Consider the following 15,000-nt stretch of genomic DNA (forward strand, 5'->3'; position numbering starts at 1 on the left):
AAGTTAATGGGTTGGAAAAATGGTCAATCTTTGGACTAAAAGTTGATATTTAATTGAAAGAAAATGTTTTTTAATTGTAATGGGGATTTTGCATTAGCGTGAACATGAAAAGATACTAAAGGATCTAATGCAACATTATGTATTGATTTCCACCTTAAAGCTAGTGTAAAATGAGGAAATATTTCTATTTCATAAACAAACTCTCCTATTCAGCATCATGAATTCTTATTTGTTTTACAGGCACAGTAAACAGACTTGAATGAAAAGAAGAAATAACAAAGTATTCTCAGACAGCTTCTGCTGATGTATAGGACAAAAAGCCATGACACTGCTGCAAACCCTGATTGCTTCTGCATCAGAGTTATCAAGATGTTATGTGTCACTTTCACATTTTCCAGGGTTATTTGGTTGAGAAAAGCAAGAGCATCTGTAAAACTGGCACTACACTGCCTTAATCAAAATGGTTTTACTGATCATGGATTATAACAAGAGACCTGACATAATGGATGTGCAGTCTGCCCAAAGAATTAGCATCACTATAGGCTAGATGGATGGACGTATTCAGGAAATGTAGTTTTTCTTGAAAAGGAAAATGCTTAAGCTAAATGAGTTTAAATTCTTATTATTAATAATACTTGGAACACTACATTGAATTTGGGAGATTTCATTTTCCTTTTAATACAAACTTATGTAAATCAGGTTCTTTTAAATCCTATACAGTTTTGTTTAATAATAAGCCATTGTTTTGACATTCCACTTAATGCACTAATAAACAAAAATTTGTCAGGAGTGATACCTCCATACAATTTGTAAGTCAGTGTAAGTTACTTAATTTAAAACTGAAAGACAGAGAAAGCATTGCAAATACTTTATGAATAGTATTGCCATAATTCTATTATAAAAGTTATTGTAATACTGAACAGTTATGGTCTGCTGTTAAGGTGCTTCTGTTATATACCCCATAGTTTGCCATTTGTAAACACATCTTTTGATGTTTCTGCCAACATCCTGGCAACAAAGCAGTGCAATTTCAAATGAGCTAATTAACTTAATTGTTGATGAAGCATGAAACAGTTCATTCACCCTGTTAGCTGCACCATGACAACATAAGAGTCTCAGCCCCTGAAGTTACTCATCTATATAAGCCTATCTGTAGCTTTCCATTAAGATCTATTGCATGCCAAATGAGTACGGCTCTTCTAACAAAGACCAGTCCATAACGTACATTGGTAGCAAATCAGTGCTGCTGTTGAAGATTGGAATGAACACAGAAATACTAGTAAATACTTTGAAATAAATAAAAAGGAAAAATTGCAGAAACCCATTGCAGTTTGAAGCTGCAGATGAAAAGGAAAAGTCATGTCACTTATTTCCTAAATGCGCTGATTTAGAAAATAGCTGGCTAAACCAAATGCTGAAAAAGCAATGACATCACCTTTCAGTCCTGAAAGGTGCAAACCCACCTGTACACTGTGGGTTTTTTCTATGTATCGTGTGAACATGTAAGAATAAAAGCAAAAATAGTTTAGCAAGTGAGAGTTAAATGGTCATGCTTAGGCCCTTGTGCTTTTTTATTTATACTATACACAGTAATTCCCACTTCATACAAACTGTCAGAATTTAAAATGTGCTTTTTCATACTCCTACTATCCCATATAAAATCTAAAGCATCTCTTCAAATTTTCTGAGGCTCCATTTCAGTAAAGGATAAGAGGATTAAACACTGTGCTATTGAAAGGCCTGCGAAAGTGTTCGACATGAAAGAAAGGATAACAATTTGACCCTCTGCCGATAGCCTCGATTATCCAGTTGCTTGAAATACACACAAAAAAAATCTCTGATATGGTTTACAGTAAAACTTTGTTTGCTGTCTTTCACTTTCCCATGCCTTGAATAATTTTGCACCAATGAATAAAAATCCACCTACTTTAAAAATTGTCCAAAATCTTCACAAACGCTTTCACAGCCAGGCCATTTGCAAACTCCATGACCATAGAGAGTATGGGAGGCCCCAGTCTCCTCATGTGACGAGCTGCAGCAAAAGAATAAGGCATCAGATTCATCTCAAAAGCCATAATCGTTGGAGGCTGCTAGCGCCTGTCAGGTTACGATCAGTGACAAACAGGTCAAAACAGGTCAATTTAGCTCAGAGCAGTCAGAAAAATTTAATCGTTCTATTGAATAGTTCAACTGCCAAGGCTAGATGATGTTCCAATTAGAGAAGAAATAGAGCCAAAGATGACTGTTAATAAAGGATGAAAAACTAAGATGACTGTATAATACCATATGCTAATTGTGCCATATGACCTTGGTGTAACATTTACCTATAAATAAAAAATACACTCAGAACTGATCAATTCTGAGTATAAATATTGAAGACTGACAGTCAGAATTCCTGAATATTGTGAATGTTCAAAAAATTTTTAATTTTCTGCTCAATGTGTATAAAAATAAAGTTGCATCCATTAATAAATATTTTTGTTCACAAGCATTGCTTTCATTAAATATGTGGCTTCATAAAAATCCCTAGTTGTACTCCATGCCTTTTTCTGGAACCTCTGCAATTGTTTGATCCCTGATGAGTTATCAAAGAAATTCAGGGAATTATTCCATGGATGTGACATCCTGAAGCAAAGAACCATTCTGTGAGATACAACCACAAAAATGATACTAAATAAAAGTACTACTACAACCGTATTCAAATTTTTAAATAACACAAAATAATGATTGAAAACTGTTCTCACAGTCATATGAGCATGAGAGACACTTAAATCATACTCTCATAAGTATTAAAATAATTAAATGGAAAATTTATTTGAAAAGAAAATTACTTAAAATTTAGGTTATATAGATACAATTAAATTTAATCTTATATTGAGATCATCTATATCTCACTATACTATATACTATATATTTACTGGTGTTACAGATACTATATACTCTTCTATTTAATCCATTACTTGAAATTAAGGAATAGTAAATAATATATGTCAATGTGTCTAAAAAGAATTTTAACTTCATCCATATGATGAAATTCCACTAACAACATAGAAAATTTGTAGGAAATATGTCAACTTCATCACTGTCACACATAAAAGACAGAAAATTTAGTCGTTCTTTTCACAAGAAACAAACATGAGAGATGCTTTAATCTGCTGTTTTGGAGCACTTTTAATATAGAATCTTTGCACTGAATTACAGTCTTGACAACTCATATAGATGTACTTTGTCAATGAAACCAGGATTGTGATTCAACAGCAAGGGCCTGACTGCCAGGAGTGTTAAACATGAATCAAACTATGCACCTACAAATGTGCATTTACACCAGCCCACTTGATTCTGTGATTAACTTTTACCCAATCTACCATAAGTTCATGAGTTATACAACCACATGCAGGTAATTTTGTTGGGTCTGCACAGTTAGACATCATTACTGAAAAATTATGCCCTATTGATAAACAATTCTGGAAAATCAGGTTTCCACGATCTTTTAAGTAACATCTATTAAGTGCTATTTTTTGATTGGAAATTATGTGACTTAAGATGTTATACAACCGCTTCACGTCAAATGATAAGCACAGTTGAAATCTCATCAGAATTACCTGTCTCGCCTTGCATTTAGAACTGAAGACTGTCCATTCACTATGGAATGATGAGTTATTGGTGGTGATGCTTTGGAAGTGGTGGAGGAGGTAGTAGAGGAGGAATTGTTAGTAGTGAGGTCTAGCCCTCCATGTTTAATGCCATTGTCTTCCATACTGTGAACTCCAGTCACTTCTTTCCATAACTGCTGAATCTCAGCAGGACTTAAGCCAGCTATAAAATGAAAGAGAGCCCCACTAATATAACAAAATAAAGATTTTCATATAATGAGCTCAGTGTTATTAATGGATTAATGCCAACAATAAAGCTGATGCTGTTTTACCAGCACAATCAACATGTAGTAAAACATAAAGTCATAAATTCATAAATCCATAAATTCATAAACATAAAACAAAAGAGAGCTTAAACCTGCTCCCTACTTCACTTGCTGCCTGGAAACTTGTAGTTTCCAGGATTCATCCTTGGTCACAAAAAGCATGTTGAATGTATTGATACATATGTGTTAGGGTTGTCTGACTCAAGTTTGCATGAAGTCATGGAAACCTACAGTACAATATGCTTCTGCCTGAAGTAAAGACTTCAAAACACAGGCAAGAGAAGGGCTGTGAGCCATTCTCTTATCTTGCCACTGAAAATGCAGTTAAGATAGGAAACCAGATTTTCAAAGATGAAGAGCTCATCAGAAATATATACACATTCTGTCACTGCCAGACTTTGTAAGTTTGACGTATCACTTTGGAAAAATACTAGATTAAATGCAGAAAATAATATGAAGCCCAGAGATCTTGTGATTTCAAAGCCAGGTTCTTCAGCCTGACATGGTTTGTTCTAGAGATATCTCAAAATCTGTCTTCTCCATTTCATCTCAACAACTGAAATTAGGTAACACATGGTTGTGGTACCTAGATCTGCTGGAATGAAAAACATTCAAAATGCTGATGTTGTTTGAATTAAAATATTGTGCTTTTTTTTTTATTTAATGAAAGAGCTCACATTTCTGATTCTGAAAAGTACTAGAAAGCATCTGTTCATTCAGGTTGATAAGATGCAGCAGAAAAATGTAAAGACTTTTTTATTGTTTGGCAGATCTATTTATCTGATAATGCTTTATTTTGAGAACATACAAACTCAGACTACTGAACAAGATTCAACAAAAAATTATGAAGAAAGCACAGGAAGTTCTTTAATTCTTTTCAGTAGCTATCTCACCATGACATATTCAAAGCTATTAAAAATAGTTGTGTAGTTATTTACAGCAATATTAATTTCTGGAGGAAGTATGGAAACAAAGTGGGTGGAGGATATTTTTTTTAAATTATGAAACAAGGTCATTTTTAGACTACTGCTTTGAGTCTTGTTTCTTTATCTTGGATACCAACACCCATTGGCAAACTCAGCTAAAGAAAAAGTCAAAAAGAGTTGATTGCAAGTCCTAAAACTGAACTTTATACCATATTTGTATAGAAAAACCCGAGGTTTTAAGGAAGCAAGCAAAGAAGCCAGGCTCTAATTTATTGCATTAGAGAGATGGGTAACGGGAATGATGGTAATACTGGTTGTAATTGTTTAATGAAGATAAGTAATTACAGCTAAGTTCATGAGGTATGCTCCAGCGACACTGCAAAAAAACCACTTTAGTGTTGTAAATAACAGTTACCTGCAAATGTAATCACAAATCAAAATGAAATAATGTATTCATTTAGATGGCATGATATACAAAGTACATTATTTACTTCAAAGTCTTCCTCCTGCTTAAAAAAAAATAAACTAATTCTGTACTGAAAAAAACCCAACAAATCCAAGAATAAAACCATCTGTTTAGGTAATCAGATAGTGAGAGGAATTTAATTTGAAATCATTAAACTCTGAGTGCTGTGTGATCTAAGAGTGACGGCAGGGGCTGGGAGCAGCTGCAGCAATGGTCCCTCCCATGGGCGGGCACGTCCTGCCTGGCTGGTCCCACCCCAGCTCACCTAGGGGTGTTTTAAAGCAGAAAGGAATTTCTCTCTAGCTCAGGCTGGTTAATTTTATCACTTCTTCAGACGACCCTGAAAGGCTGCCTTTCAGGATAAAAAGGATTACAGGCAGGCTCTTAAAAAGTATAAAGTTAATAAGCGGATTTGTAATTAATTGTAAATTATGGCAATTTTGTGGTTTCTGTGTCTAAAAAAATCCAACTCTTTTTACTAGAGGCTTATGAAATGGCTGACAGACATTTCAGTCTGGATGTAAAAGTAGGGTAAGTTTTAAAGTTTCAAAGGCTGTGACAATCCTTAAAATGCCCTCCCCACAATATATTTAAGGGGAAAGGATCAAAAAGAGGACCAAGAGTGAAATAAAAATTATGATCTATAATAAAAAGGTCATATACTGATTTCCTATGAAATTTACAAACACTAAGAATTTGTGGATTTTAATATTACTTTTGTAATTATTTTAACTTCTACCTACTGTATTTTTATGTTTCAATAAATGTTTAATAAAACCACCACTTATAAAAACCATCCATTTTTCCTTTTCCAAGATGTACCAATCAAGACTTGGGGTTTTGGTGGTTTTTTGTTTGTTTAGTTTGTTTGGGTTTTTTTTACTGCTGTAATTTACAGTTCATTGCATTTAACTAGCATCAAGGCAGCAATACATGGAAATAACTCACAGCAGATCACTGTTTTGGATACAGCATAGTGAAGACCTGGTCATAAAATAGATGCTAAAACATCTATTGCATCTTATTTGTGATACCTGACCATCAAGAAAATACGGGAAACATTCCTGTTCCTTACAGAAACTATACTTGAAGAAAATACTGTTTACATATGCAAACCTCACAGCTGTATTTGTAAGATCTATTTTTCACACCTTGCCAATAATGATTTGAGGTTTACGGGACTCTTTATGACCAATAACTTATAAACACAAATACCTTCAGTCATCCATGTAACTGAGAAAACTGGATGGATGCATATAAAATATTTGTGTAACACATGTAAATCCTTCTGCATAGCTATCTTATATCTCTCAGAGCACAGTAAAAGCAGAAAATCATACTTTTACCACATCTAGTGGTTTCCTTAATTCAAAAGCGGTTGCCTTAATTCAATTCTGAAGGTTTAATTTAAATATGGAAGAAATAAATACTTGTATGTAGTTCATTATTAGGAAAAAACATCAAGGCAAAAGCAAAAAAAGAGATTAATTTCCTTCTACAATAACAATCCATATATATTTTAACTATAATATTTTGTAATTTCTTATTTCTTTATTATCAATGTTTTTTGTTATAGTTCAGTTGGACTTAATTGAGTAAAAGAAAGGTCTTTAAAAGAACTGTTTCCTCTTAAAAACTATTAAAAAGGGTGTTTTTTTTCTCTGTTTTTATACTAGCAGATGAATGAATGTTGTATTAAAATAATGAATATCAATGCAATTAGGTAGGAGTGTTGAGTGAAATCTATGGGGATAACTTAATGTGAGAGGAAACCTGAGGAATTCCTCTAGCAACAGATGGCACAAGAGGAGATTGCAAAAGGTGAAGCAGTTCAGAGGGAAGCTGTGTTTCATGCTTTTTTTGACTCTGGTCCAAGCCAATCATACAGGAAGAAACCAGCATTACCACTCTCATCTCCAGATTTATGAATCAACTTGTCTCCCCACCACTATTCTATTTGGTGTAATAGGACTCATTTTCATTGTAGCCTTCACAACTTTAGGTATGCTTGTGTCAAAGCTTTTTTACACAACTTTTTTACACAATGAAATTAACACATTTATTTGTAATCTCTGATTTTCTGGTAGTTTAGGTTTATTTTTTGTTTGTTTAGGTTTGGGGTTTGGGGATTTTTAGATCATTATCTATAACCTGTGTACTCTGCTTTTGCTCATTGGATTTCTGAGGCTTGGATTTCATAATAGTTATCTGGTGGAGGAACAAGTTACATGCATAAAGACCAATTTAAAATAATGTTACCTGTCATGAACATAGTCTAAACAATGCTCATTTCAGGACTGGGATATCAGAGATCACATTATTGTATAATTTTATGACAGACACTTAGCTCAACTCTCTATGGTAAAACAAACAGAAACACATACCTCACAGGTTAGAGACAGAGTCCCCTTTAACTCAAATGCAAGCAGCATTTATCTCCATGCCAATTTATGTTTCGAAAGTGTATGCCCTATATTCTTTCAAGTAGTAGAGTTTGAGCTCATTTTCATCATCGAGAAATCCTAATCTAAGTGACAAAAGGAATTTTTTTTTCAAAGTCTTTACAGTTATTTGTCAGTCAATGTTCATTACTATTGGAAACACCACCTTCAAAACTTGTTGTTCTATATAACCTATTTAATACAAAAGAATAGAAGAGAAAATAAATCCTAAGGCTTGTCCCAAAATTCACTTGTCATAAATTGATGATTCAAAGTGCTTTTCAATGCCAAAGATTTTATTTTCTTATAAGAAAAAGAAAAGAAAGTGAGCTTTTGAATGGCTTTAATATCACTGTTGGATGTATTTTATACCTGTTTGTTTATACTAAATGAAATAACATTCCACTAAATCGGATTTCAGTGCTTCCTCACAGAAAATTGATGATTCTTGAATTGTACTGCTATTAGAAATTGTTTTCAGCACATAAACTCAACAAATATGCACCTTCCATCTAGGAAAAAACTCTAAAAGTCAGCCTTTGTTTTTCCAAAAGTATATGCTGTAAAATTTATCAGTGTCCAGAAAATTTAGTAGTATGAATAATAAAGTTTCAATTACAAAATATGCTTAAGTGTCATAATAGGAAATTTCTGAAGTTCAGATGCAACTGGAATGGTTAAAAAGTGAATTTAGAAATTTCTCCAATCATATATTACTGAAATACCTTGTGGCAGAGACTGGACAGGAAGAGCAGATTGGCCAGGTGGGATGGAAATGAGTCCCTGACGCTGAAGGTTCAGCAGATGTTGCTGCTGCTGAAGTTGTTGCATCTGGAGGAGCTGCTGCTGGAAGACAAGCTGCTGGGCTGCCAACTGCTGCTGCTGCTGCTGCTGCTGCTACAAAGAGAATGGGGGGAAAAAAAAGAAAAAGCAAATGCAGCAAAAAGTAAAGTGCGCAGTAAAGGCTAGAAAGCCAGAAATATAAAATCATCTTCTTTCTTTTTAATCTCAGTTATTAAATAATAATGCTATTTGTAGAATACTTAGGCAGTGAAAGTGTTTGAAATTTTCTATTATATTCATTTAAGCTATTAGGTTTTAGGGAAAATGGCAAGATACACTTAACGACACACTAAAGAAAAGGGTCAAGATAAAGTATATAACAGCTGTTTCAAATAAAAAAAAAGCTCAGCTCATGGCAGATGATAACAAATTTATCTATGCTAAATGTATAACTTTTTACAGCAGCCTGTGATTTGAAGGCACTCTTGTTTTTCCAATTGACTAAGTTTGGTCTGCAGTGGCCCATGAACATGGTCTCCAGTGATCTATTAGTAAACTGGGATGTAGCCTTCCTTTCCCCGGCCTGTTAGCTCACTCTCTTTTCATGTTGGAATATATTACAAGGAGCATGGCATTCAAGGCAACGAAATGCCCTATTACAGAGCAAAAGTACAGGTTTCAATTTTGTGAGGCATTTCAAGACAAACTTGAGTCTACAAAGACTCAGGAGGGTATGAGAAGGCAGTCACACTTCAGAAAAAGACAAGCTGCTGTGGAAGACCTTTCCTTTCTAGTTTAGGGAAAAGAGAAACTTCTGATGCGCTCACTGGAAAACAGACTGCATAATGGAGCAAGTCATGTGGATTGCCCAGAGCCTCCGGAGAAATAAGGGAGCAATTTCTATTCCGTAGTTGATGGCTGTCTGAAATTCTATTCACAAATCCAAACAGAAACAAAGCCTCAGGAGGTCACAACTGCTTCCTCGACGTTTGCATAATGGGCAGCTTGAAGACAACGTCTAGGATACCTGCTGATCAATTTAACTACTTCAACATGTTTTGTTTGTATTCTGTTTATATTTGATGCAGTTTGCTGACAAGTGCAAGCTAGGCCTGAGAAACCCACTTGTCAGGTTGATTTATGAGCACATCAAACTGTAACTTTCTACTCGCCACTTCAAACCTACAGTAGCAGTTCATTAATCAGGGGCCTATGACTTTGAAATCTGTGCTCAATCGCTCTTTTTCAGCCATGGACTAAATTTGCATGCTCTTTGAGCTGTGCCACTAAGTAAAGTAAGGCTCCTTCCCAACACAGATTGCCTGTGAATACAAGATAATCAGTCCAGAGTCCACCACACAGTTTGTTCTTTGCACACTCAGATTCATTAGTGGACATTAGATGACAGCAGGACTAGACTGCTCAAATCCTATGTCTCAGAAAGGGAAGCAGGAGAATTATACCAGCACTGCTATTAAGCCCAGTAAAAATAAAAGAACAAATCTTTGATAGCTGCATCCTTGCTACAGTTAAAGATCTAAACTGGTCTTGTCTTTTCCAAGCTTCTGACAGCTCAGACTAGTGTGCATCAGCAAAGGTCTTAGCTCCTACCTCTTTTGCTTGCTTTCCTGGATGCTGTTGCTGCTGCTGCTGCTGCTGCTGCTGCTGTTGTTGCTGCTGCTGCTGCTGCTGTTGTTGCTGTTGTTGCTGCTGTTGTTGCTGTTGTTGCTGCTGTTGCTGCTGCTGCTGCAAAAGCTGAAGATGTAACTGCTCTTGCTGTTTCTTGTAAAACTCTTGTAGTTGTTGCTGAATAAACCATTTTGACTTTAATAAATAAAGGCAAAAGTTTCAAGTATTATAAATCTCCTAAACTCTTCTAGATTGGCATATGGTAGCGTAGCCATTAAGTATCACCTCATAACAAAAAATGTGATTTGAAGAGGCAGATCTACATACATTTTTTTCCAAGGCGGTTCTGAAATTTTCCAATGCAGATTCCAAAATATCCTAAACAGAAGGGTATAGAAAATCTGTATTCTAAAGGGAATGCAAGAGCCAAATTAACTCCTCAAATAACTATACCTAAGTTCCTTACACGTCCTATATAACAAATCTGAAGCTGCACTCATCCACTTGCAAGAAACCTACAAGTCACTAAGGCCAAACAAAACTGTCTCCTTCTGAGGGAAAAAAAGTAATTAATCTGTCAATCTGCTTAGCAGGATGCTGGATTCACAACTGAAGGTGAATATCCTGTAACAATCATGGTACTGGATATTAAAATGTTTAAACATACAGTTCAGTGACTGAGCTATGACTATGACAAACAGACACATCGTTTTCTGTATGACAATTAAACATGCACCCAAAAATCCACTCTGCATTACACCAAGGCACTGATCACTGACACTATCATTATTGTATGAATAACAAGTTCACCTATTTTGCAATTAGCTGACAGATTTTGTGCTGAGGAAACAGCAACCTCCTCCTCCTTTTTAGCCTTGTCTGGGACAAATTTTTAGTATGTAAAAAAAACAAAATAGAAAACCTTTTCCCTTGATAAAACAAGCTGTTAAGCTGAAATTTCATAACTGCATACCATTTATGTTGCTAAAAGGAACACTACAGTGTTATGAATTTTAAAGCAACAATTATCTACAACTCTATTTGCACTTCCTTTGGCAGGTCTACAATTAAAATTTGCCTAAGTGCTTGAAAATTTAAACATCAATTTGTTTGGTATTTGTAATGCATCTGCCACTGCTGCTGTTGCTGGTTTCAACATAATAGTGAATGTTTCAAAGTGTGATTTCACACTTCTGCAATTAAAAAAAATAAATTTGGAGACTGAGAAGTTTCATGTTTATTTTCATTCTTTTTGGTGCAATGAGCAATGAAATATTACAAAGCAAAACCCATAAAATCTGGTTGACATTTGTGTGAATGCCCTGTGCTAACAGTCCAAAGCAGGTAACACACATTACCTGCTGCAACATAACTGCTTGCTGCTGCTGGAGAAGTGCTTGAAGCTGCTGCGGAGACAACACTTGCTGCTGGAGAATCTGCTGCATTTGCTGAGGGGTGATCACCTGGGGAGTCATCATGGCCACTGACACAGGCACCTGCACAGGGAAAGAAAGATATCATCGTCAAACACATTTTACTTTGCCTGCACTACAGCAATACATCTTTTTTATTTTGTACCAAAGACGGACCATAATTTTTTACATAGTATTTATCACTGTAAAGTTCCAGTTCCAGTCAGAATCTGTTATTTTAAGGCCACAGTACTGTGGCACTCTATTTCCAGAGGCATCAGTTTCGATCAGACTCAAGCTTTATGTTTCGCATCTATATATTCCTGCAAGAAATTTAAGCATTGGCTAGTACAAATGTGTATTTAAAAATAAATGATCACATGGCAGGGCTCTCAACACTTCATAATCAATCATCTTATCAAGTGTCATAATGTAACAAATAGAAAAATCTATTGAGACTGTTTTAAAGGATATGATTACGGCAGACAGCAAAATAAATATCTTTAAGCAGTAATGTTTTCCACAATAAAGAAATTTAGCCTAAATTTTTTTTTGCATAACACATCACTTCAGTAGAAGAAAAACTTTCTTGCTCAGCTAGTCTTTTAAGAAGGTCTGATTTATACAGGAATAAAAACGTCATGGACATATCAGAGTACACAGCAAGGACTGCTACCTCAGTCACCTGGTCTTTGCAAAGAGAATCCTGTTCTCAGCATTCCTAACTGAAAAGTGAAAGCTGGGAAACCTTGGCATTAGATTATTAGTTTTCCCACTAAACTTTAAGAATGCATTTCTGTGTAGGTGCTGTTTTGGACATGGCTTTATTTTCCACTTGTTATACAGTGAAATCAAGTGTCTGCAAATGCATAAACACCCACATACAACATGCCCTCAGAAATACATACAGGAGTAGGGAAAGACACAGCACGTGTGTTTTATTGTACATGTAGGAGAGAAAAGTCCTACAGAAGAGCCTGGGGTATTTATCGAGTGCTGTTGCAGGCACACAATGTGAGACCATTGCTCCAGCTACCCAGGACACAATCAAACAGCTGTCAGCAAGCCAGGCTTTCCACCCATGAAAAAGCAGCCACTGGCTTGTCTAGAAAAATTAAAATGTTTTTTCTGTATATAATAGCAAGCTGGCATAAAAATACTGCTTTGTGAGATTGTGGGACATTCCAGTCTTCTGTAAATAAGTAAAAATAATATTATTATTAATAAATTCAATCACAAGCCAATTTTAGGAGGAAAAACTCTTCTAATGTTTCTATTACTTGAATCTATCCCAAAAGGCTGTATATTAATTAAACAGAGGAAAAAAGAAACACAAGTCCACTTAAATTTACTTTTAGAAGAAATTACATCATATAATATTACACAGAATATCACTTTTCACACAATTCATCACAGCGTAAACTATGGTCTTAAAACACTGACTAATTAGGAGTCTGAAAGTACACATACCAGCCTTTACTAAAAACTCTGATAATCTTTTGGCAAACATCAAATGAATTTTAAGAAGAAAAATTCTGAAGGTTTTACTCTAAAATACAAATGGAAAAGACAAACCAGATTTCCACTCAGAAACTTGTGGGCAAGAATTTAAGCTCATCTATCCCTGTACTCCTTCCATTATGAACAAAATAATTAAATTCTGAGCAAAGTATATCTGATTTAATTTAGGGATTTATTTTAACATGGAAGTAAGTCCACACTGTAAATGTGCCTGTCTCTCTCCGTGGAGTGCAGACTCACTTTGAGTAGAAACCTAAATGCCAGATGATTAATTCTGGTTGTTACACTTTGTAACATCTAGTTTTGTAGCACTGGAAACATCACATATCTATACAATAACGTTTTATTTTAAGTTTAGCAAGTACTAAAGGTGAGTCAAACAGGTTTTTGCAACTTTAGGATGCACGAGCAAAGAATAAAATTCACTGACTAGAGTGACTATTCAATTCCCTTGGAAGTCACCAAGATCTGAATTTGTCTTGCAACAATTTTATCTCAGTGATGCTATTCAGCTACCACAGGCCAACAGATATGAGAAGGCAGAGAGGAAGATGGACACTTTCACAATTAAACTATTAACCTTTAACCCCTGAAAAAATTTCACTAATATTTACATACTTACTATTATATTATGTAACAAAATATAAATATTTTGGTCTAAACTGAGTGAAAATCCACCTAACTCTGTAACTGGCACTGATTTGTTCATACTCTGTGCTAGACACTCCAGCCTGTAAGGCGTTTAGCGAGACTCATGGTACCACAAGAGTACTCTATTCCTCAGTCTGAAATACAGATTCCCCTCCACCAAGCGTATTTTTGTTAGCTTTTGTCTGCTCTGATTTTCCCTCTGTGCATGTTCTCATAAATGGAGACACACCTGCTCTGCAGTACATTCTAATGGCTTCTCTGACAAAATTAGTTTTTCCTGTAATTTTCAACAGTTCAACTGTATGAGCTAGAGAACTGATATACCTGTTTTTCAGGATGATAGACAGAAGCATGAAAAAACTGGCAGTCAAGACCATTATTAAAAATACAGATTTATGTAGATAATATTGCCTTTATAAGAATTTTATGGAATGTATATTTTATGTATATATGTGTGTATCATACCTGATACATATATTCTTTCCAACAGATAAAGGACAAGGCATTTTGAAAACTGCTTGAAATTTACATGAGCAGAACACATTAAGCAAAGAGATTTCTCTTATTATCATTACATAATATAAATTGGTACATTTCTCAACCTTCAGTGATACACCAGACTGTACTTTATTTCTTACTGGCACAGTGCTACTGTGCTATCTGGGTTAGAAGACTATATGAATGTGGGTCTCAGATTCAGTCAAAGAAAGAAACTGAGAGTTTCTAGCCAGGCAAAAAGCCTGGGAAAGAGCTGGAGAAGAATGTAAATAATTCTTTATCTCTCTTATTTTTCACATTGTTTATAGTTAAGTTCTATCACTGTGTGTCAAGCACTTTGCACCAATGGTGTGCGTTGTTTTCATTTCAGAACCAATGGATTTGGTCCTCACAAAGCTCTGTATAAAAGAGCAGTGTATTTTGAATAAATCGGAGTTTTACTCTCACAGCCTTCTGAGTCAAGTCTCTTCATTCCCGTCCTGCCTCGACAGCAACATATGAAACCTGCTATTTTATGGCCAGTTATATGCATTCAGTATACTTCTTTGATTTAACATCTGTGTTTTCCAAGATTTCTGATCTAATTTTAAAAATGTGTAGCAGAGAGGCCATCTCTGACTCTTTTTCACAGAAATCTCTCAGTGAAGAGATAGGATTGTTCCTTTGAGCAGGCCACAAACTCCCCAGAATTCTTGGTTAAATGTCTTATGAAAAACTAAAGTAACAAAGTAAAATATGATTTATAACTGCAACC

The 15,000-nt window shown here is 35.1% G+C and overlaps 1 protein-coding gene across 12 annotated transcripts in view; it reads right to left on the reverse strand.

Annotated features, from left to right (window-relative positions):
* The window catches only part of FOXP2 (forkhead box P2), a 398,909-nt gene that overhangs the window by 51,423 nt on the left and 332,486 nt on the right, over positions 1–15,000 (reverse strand). For 9 of the 12 annotated variants that reach the window (XM_077783445.1, XM_077783446.1, XM_077783447.1 and 6 more), the window contains 5 exons: positions 11,523–11,660; positions 10,147–10,341; positions 8,478–8,649; positions 3,603–3,816; positions 1,928–2,032 (listed from right to left, as the gene is read on the reverse strand). In XM_077783445.1, coding sequence (XP_077639571.1) covers positions 1,928–2,032; positions 3,603–3,816; positions 8,478–8,649; positions 10,147–10,341; positions 11,523–11,660 — 824 coding nt within the window. Of the gene's footprint in view, positions 1–1,927; positions 2,033–3,602; positions 3,817–8,477; positions 8,650–10,146; positions 10,342–10,491; positions 10,543–11,522; positions 11,661–15,000 lie in introns of all 12 variants that reach the window. The other 3 variants (XM_077783456.1, XM_077783452.1, XM_077783451.1) reach the window with 3 other exon arrangements.

This window comes from Lonchura striata, chromosome 5 (genome assembly GCF_046129695.1).
Source record: "Lonchura striata isolate bLonStr1 chromosome 5, bLonStr1.mat, whole genome shotgun sequence".
Classification (NCBI taxonomy): Eukaryota; Metazoa; Chordata; class Aves; order Passeriformes; family Estrildidae; genus Lonchura; species Lonchura striata.